A 7,360-nucleotide genomic window follows, 5' to 3' on the forward strand; every position below is an offset into this window, starting at 1 on the left:
TACTCGTACGCTACGTTTAAATTAGCAAAACAATGAACTCTAGAAAATACACAAATTGTCAAGGTCTCAAAGTAGGAAAAATAAATTGTGTTGCGAAATGCCATATTACAAGATTGTGGTGGTGGCATATATAGCAGCATACCAACATTGTTGGTCTATGGAAAATTATGTTGGACAATTTTCTAAACGAACTCGATTCCGGGATCCTTTACGTGCAAGAGCCATATCGTAACTACTAAGCAAATCAACTTTAAGTTCGTTAATTTTTTTTTTACATTATGTATTGTGAAACTCAAATAGAAGCTTATCAAAAAACAAACTTCCGTGTTTTTCAAGGATCTGCTATTTTTTGTTTGAAAGCCATATTTAATCATATTTTTTTCTACAAAGTAACAAAAAAGTCAATAGAATAATTTGACAGCCCTATTTATTATCTTATTTTTCTAAGATATTTATTTCATTGCATAGCAATTGTGTGACTTAAAAACGATTTTACAATCTAGACACTATTTGATTCTGAAGCAAAGCTGCGTTAAGAAAAATCTGATAAATAAAAGCTTAAAGTAAAGAAATAATATTGTTCGTCAATGAAGATACGTTATAATGTTTTTTTGATTAATAATAATATTAGACAACATACCTAATTAATTGGTATCATTATAATATAGCCAGTTTGAAGGGACCAATGGCCAATCAATCCGTTATCTTGCCTCAGAGTCAGAAGTCAAGGAACTTTTAGCAACGTTTTGGGCGAAAGGTTTAACGTTTTTGCATATTTTATCATCTCTTTTAGTTCTGTATTTTAAATATTTCAGCCCAAACCTGATTTACGTGTTAATATGCATGTTTTACGATAAGCATTGTGAGTATTTAATTATTGATCTTTACAAATTAAGTTACAAGTTACAATAAAGTTTTTAGGCGACCTTTCCATCAATCGGGGAACACCGGTACCAGCATCATTTTTGCCTCCGCTTTTAAAATACATAATTCAATAACTTGTATAAATAATGTGCAGCTTACTATCCTGTCACCTTTCTTGTTTTATTTTACCGGGAAAAATGTAAACAAACCACTAATTAGCAGCGTGTCAATGTTAAGCCATATCAATTAGAATATCTAGTTCCACCAGCCTTCGATTCAGACGTCATTGTCATGCCAGATGGATACGTCAAAGCCATTACATCCATTACGCTTGCGTACCGCTTGCATGACTCTTTAAATTGTCTTCGTTGTATGATCACAGAATAAACAACACGAGCGACCGATTCCGATACTGTTTAAGTCAGTCCTTTTTTTCGCGGTCATTTTTGTTTGCATTGTTTATAACTTACTTATTTTAAAAGCCACTTACTTTCAGTCGCTTTTGAAGCGAATCTCTGTAAATATTATTGTAGCTAATGGACACAATTTTCCTAATCCTTAAGCTGTAACTACTAATCTACATATGCGGACGAAGTCATGGTTTAAGCAAGCCAAGCCAAGTGAAAATAGTTTTCTGTGAACTTTCATTCGTGTAAAAAAAATTAAGTAGAACTATTAGAAGGGGGGTGGGGGGGGGGTTTACTTTATCTGTATCATTCCTGATACAGTGGCGTTTAAATTCATTCATTGAATAAATCAATCAAATAATCTAGTGATAATTTCGGATAACTAATTACGACTCGATCACAGTTTAATGGAAAAATCTTTATTGGATTAATAAATTACATTAAACAAGTTAACGACGGTTTGTTTTAGGATAAATAAGATATTTTATATGAATGAGTTAATCATAATATACATAGAGAAGTTGCTTATTTTTATGCTACGGGGTAGGTATGTTTGTACAGGGCCTGCGACATAACGTCATGTAGGTATAGGCCCAAGCACATCGAGTAAAAAGCTCGGACAGACCCCGCTTTTTAGTCGACTGGACAGTGGACCCTATGGATTAGTTGACTAAATCGAGATAGATAGTGAGTAGGAAAGATTTAAATGTTCTATTGTTTTATCTATTCGATTTCGATTTTTTTTTCGACTTTTTTAGTGGATTAGCCAGATTCTAGAGTCGCATCTCGTATGCCGCTCGCGCCTTGCAGATATTAAATCAATGTAGCATCACGACGTAGTTTTTATTCAAGACCGGCGAGTAATCTGCTGGGTTTTGCCAGTGTGCGGATGACAGCACATCAAGCTAACACTGTAATATCTTATACAGTTGTATTAAGAACGAGTTTGCAACAAAAAAATTTAGTCGGATGTGCTGTCGACTGTACATGGAATGTGTTTTGCGAAGAATTATAAAAAACTGATTGACTTTCCATACTTAAAAAATTGAGTAAAAAAGATCCGGAAATCATAAGGTTCAAAAAGTTGTTTGGTTACGTCAGTTTATGATAAATGAAACGTCATTAATTGAATTATTTTTAGCTATATTAAAATACTTCATTACTGTTGTTTATGACGTTAAATATGAAGTTTAAAAATAACCTTTTTACATACTAAAGTACAAAATGTTGTTTGGTTAAGTCAATTTATGATAATGAAAAGTCATTAATTTAATTATTTTTAGCCATAAGCCATAGCCATTAAAATACGCCATACTGTTGTTGATGACGTTAAATGAAGTTTAAAAATAACTTTTTAACATAATACAAACATAATAAATCAGTTTAAACTAATAATGGCTTTTATGCGCAAAGTTTTAAAATATAAAACTAATAATACTCGTCTAACTGTGTAGGAAGCTTTCGGTTTACTATCATTTTGTCGTATACTAATTATCATTATAAATACGAAGTCCTCTTGTCTCTGTATTTTCAAGAGCCTTGATGGATTTTGGTATAAAATGTAGGTAAATACCTATTGGAAAAGGACGTAGGGAAAATTCAAATTCTTTAGTGCTCCAATGTTGGTATACAGACGTTCTTACATAATAATATAGACATAGACCCATACCATGGCATGGACCCTGCTAGGGTATTGCAACTTAGTTTAGCGCAAATAAAATCTTGAAGAACGTGAATTACAGGATGATAACTGTGGGGATCTATAGCTTTTGTTGCAGGAAGAGTGACTGTGCGAACACGTGTGAAGCTGCGGAAAAGAGATAGTTTAATTATAAAGGTTTGCTTGCTCGTCCAGCTTGACCAGACAGCCATTATACCATACGAGACAAAAGCGATCTTTGCAGTGCAACTGTACGTAACCGTCGAGTGTAGTCATTTCTACTATGGATTCCCAGCATACGTTCACTTACTTGTCCTTGCCCTTAACAGTGAAAAGCAAGGTTACATTCTTGCCGGATCTTCAGACCTTACTAAAAATCGCTACATATTATACTTTATTGAAAAAGTATACGCGTTTTTAATTATAAACTTTGAGAGACGATACTGGCTGCGCCTACGCATATGTTTATAAATACCATATTCGATTTAAAATTAAAATAAGATTAACCGCCTACCAGTACAAAATCGAGTTCTTAATTTAAATTAGACTTCCTTGATCTCATAAGCGTGCAAAAAAGCTTTTTGTCTCACTATTGAATTGACAGTTACCGAATAGTTAATAAGCGGTGATTTGTTATTTATAAACAACTAATGTACAATCGCCATAGCACCACACACACTAAACATTTTCCTTGGAAAACCACACTTATTTTTAAATAAGCCACAGTGTTGAACTTGTTAATCTGTCGTCCGTCCTACATACATTTTGAGCTCCCTTAATTTTTATTTCACTTCTCAGCCCTCTTAAAACCTTAACATTTCTTTTGGGCGTCGATATCTCCACAATCAGCCATTGCAATTTGTATTGTGTCAAAACTGTAATAACAGGTCATATTTTTATTCACGAATTCATTCAACCTTTCTAGTACAGTAATTTGCGATACTTAACACTCAATACCAACAACACGTGACATAGTGTGAATATCAGAATAACTTCGCAGTAAATGACGCATTGACATCAAACAAATCGATAATAAATTGTCATTTATAATATTAATAAAGCGTACACTTAAATAAATCGTTCAATTAACATTTATAAAAAAATATAAACAAGGAGTTGTTACCAATTTTCTCTCGCCTTTTAACCGACTGCTTAAAACAAAGGTTACTAGTATGATTTAAAGAGATGTGGGATACCATCTAGCCTCAAAATGAGATACGAAAGTTATTTCGAATAATTTTTTTTTGGACCATTTTACACCCCAACTTAAGGCTCTTACTGATCATGACAGGAATCTCTCCACTGCTAAAATAATACGACTTATTTATTCTGGTTAAGATAGCAACCAACAGAATAGAGCCTTGGCATATGCGCTCCTGGAGGAACACCAAGACGAATACTGGGTCTGTGTCAATGTAAACTTTCATGTTGCATTTTTTACTAAATTCTCACAAATAGGCCCTGTGATTCATCAGGGTGGATTTAGCGCATATTTAACCACTTTAAACACTGCATAAAACATGTCAATTATTTCTCAGAGAGCCGGCTGCCGAGGTATGCGCGCTGGACGATGTGCCTGGCCCAGGGGCAGGGTCGTCGGAGGCTCCTCCGTGCTTCACTCCATGATGCACACGAGAGGCAACAAGAGGGACTACGACCGGTGGGCTGCTAACGGCAACCCAGGTAAAAAACCTGACTAAGAATTACTTAAAAATAGACCAACAACTTTTTGTATGACGAAGTGATTTTTTTCTACAAACCACTAATAAGAACTAGTCACAAGAAATACATTAACATATTTTATCCATTAAAGGTATTAGATACTGCGTATTCAATTCCTATATTTAGAGCTCCGATCATCATAGTGCAAGTAATGAAATAATAAACTAACATTAAAAAATCAAATGGAGCTAGTATCCCTAGTGTATCTACTACAACAAATCTCTGTTTACCTTACAGGTTGGGATTACAAATCGATTCTCAAGTACTTCAAGAGGTCAGAAAACATACAGATACCTGATCTAGCAAGAGATAAAAGGCATCACTCCACCAGAGGCGAGATGACCCTGCAGCACCCTAACTGGAGGACCCGCCTTTCTGATGCATTCCTAGAAGCCGGCATCGAAACTGGGGGAAAAGTAGTCGACTACAACGGGGAGAAACAAATTGGCTACTCAATCATACAGTTCACAATGAACAACGGCACCAGAATGAGCACCAGTCGAGCATTTTTACATCCCATCAAGTACAGAACGAATTTCCACATCACCAAACGAGCTATGGTAACCAAAATACTCATAGATCCAAAGACTAAAAGAGCATACGGCGTTAAATTCAACAAAGACGGTAAGCAATTTATTGTCCGTGCTAAAAGAGAAGTTATTTTATCAGCTGGAGCAATCAACTCTCCGCAATTACTAATGATCAGCGGAATAGGTCCTAAAGACCATTTGAAAGAAAAGAACATAAAAACAATAGTCGATTTACCAGTGGGATACAATTTGCAAGATCATTGGGCATTAGGAGGTCTGACTTTTGTCATTAACACAACCGATTCGATTAGAATCGAACGGGTAGCTACATTGCAAAATATTATAGAGTACTTCAGTCATCACACTGGTCCCCTATCAGCTCCTAGTGGCACTGAAGCTTTAGCTTTTATTGACACAAAGAATCCTCATAACGACGATGGGTACCCAGATCTCGAATTACTCTTTGTAGGTGGGTCATTGGTGTCTCAACCAGCTTACAAGCAAGCTTTTGCTATTGACGACGATGTGTATGATAACGTGTATGGTTCGATAAGTCATAAAGATACGTGGATGGTGTTCCCTATGATTCTACTGCCAAAATCAAGGGGACGAATTTTACTAAAGAATAAGAACCCTTACACAAAGCCCGTGATACACGCTAATTATTTCTCAGATGATGGGCACGACCAGAGAGTGATATTGCATGGGATCAGGAAAGCAATCCAGCTGTCTAAAACCAAGGCTTTCCAAAAATTTGGAAGTAGATTACATGATGTGCCTTTGCCCAACTGTGCTCATCATGGCTTCAATTCGGACGAGTACTGGTTTTGTGCAATGAAGACTATAACGAATACGATATACCATCATTGCTGTACGAGCAAAATGGGGCCGTCGAATGACCCTGAAGCAGTGGTAGACCCTCGACTAAGGGTGTATGGGGTCAGTGGTCTGAGGGTGGTGGACGCTAGCATCATGCCCCATGTGCCAGCTGCTCATACAAATGCACCGACTATGATGGTGGCTGAGAAAGCAGCCGACATGATCAAGGAAGATTGGGGAGTACCGATTTATAGGTGAAATTATATTTGCTAGTGATACGTTAATTACCCAGTAAGTACAATATTTATTGTAACTAGTTTTAGAGGCTGAATATGTTTGCTGAAGTGAAATTTAACATCACGTTATAAACTTGACCTTCACTGGTTGGGTTTTTATTGGCGGTCAAGCTGTGGATCCTGGATACACAGGAGTTGCAGCGGTGGGAACGAGAGCTGGGAATAGTCCCATTACGTTATAAAAGTTATCATTAATGTTATGTTATGTAAACCAGATTCATTTTAATTAAACAAGTGATTAAATTGGCAACAATGTTACTGAATAATTATGTTTTATTTCTCCCCTCGTTTCGTGTTTCATAGAATACAACGAGTTCTTTTTTCTCATATTAGGAATTATTCTTGGATAATTTTCCTTCTTCTCACGACCCATTTTATCAAAATTTGTAGAGCAATGTCAAGTGAATCGATATTATTCAATGTAAACTGTAAAAGCCGATTGCCTCAAATTGCGTGATCTTGTGTGACCTTAGTTGTTTCCAAGAACTTGAAAACTTTAGGTCATTTATGTAGAGCAAAATGCACTAATTTCAATATGAAAAAAGCAACTGAAAACATAATAAACTAAAAAAGGTAACTAAATCATGTCAGAACTTTCTAAGAATCTCATGCTAAGGGTTCGGGCATTTATATACCATCTGCTGCTTTACGAACTTTATAAACAACATAGAACTATCGCATCTAGGATGCTAAAAGATAAGCGATTATACTACCGCATCTATAATATTAAAGGATAAGCTATTATTATTAAGCCACCCACTATTCGAATTTGGATTTTTTATTAATCCAACACCAGTTTTTTTAAACACCTTCCCAATTTAGCCTTCCCATGTTATTATATGTTTACGATCGTCTCTCCGAGGCAATCATTTTGGGTTTTTGTAGATAGTTTGTCAAACTCTTTTTTTTAAAGCTCTTAGCCTTATAATCCTTTCTATGAAAAGCATAAACGGTTTTAGATATATTGCCAATCACGTAACTAAAGTCTGAATACAAGAGATTAGATTACAGATTAATTAATTTGATCATTCATACCACCGCAAAAACATCACAAGCTCGCAA

The 7,360-nt window shown here is 35.6% G+C and overlaps 2 protein-coding genes across 5 annotated transcripts in view; one reads left to right on the forward strand and one right to left on the reverse strand.

Annotated features, from left to right (window-relative positions):
• Positions 1 to 6,441, forward strand: part of LOC114361916 (uncharacterized) — a 63,109-nt gene extending 56,668 nt beyond the window's left edge. Inside the window, 2 exon segments of the mRNA XM_028317135.1 lie at positions 4,470 to 4,614; positions 4,891 to 6,441. Coding sequence (XP_028172936.1) covers positions 4,470 to 4,614; positions 4,891 to 6,260 — 1,515 coding nt within the window. The 3' untranslated portion in view covers positions 6,261 to 6,441.
• Positions 1 to 7,360, reverse strand: part of Flo2 (flotillin-2) — a 267,627-nt gene that overhangs the window by 223,173 nt on the left and 37,094 nt on the right. The gene's annotated exons all lie outside the window — the stretch shown is intronic.

The sequence above is a fragment of the Ostrinia furnacalis genome, unplaced genomic scaffold (assembly GCF_004193835.3).
Source record: "Ostrinia furnacalis isolate ACB-3 unplaced genomic scaffold, ASM419383v2 OfSCF6054, whole genome shotgun sequence".
In the NCBI taxonomy this organism is placed as follows: Eukaryota; Metazoa; Arthropoda; class Insecta; order Lepidoptera; family Crambidae; genus Ostrinia; species Ostrinia furnacalis.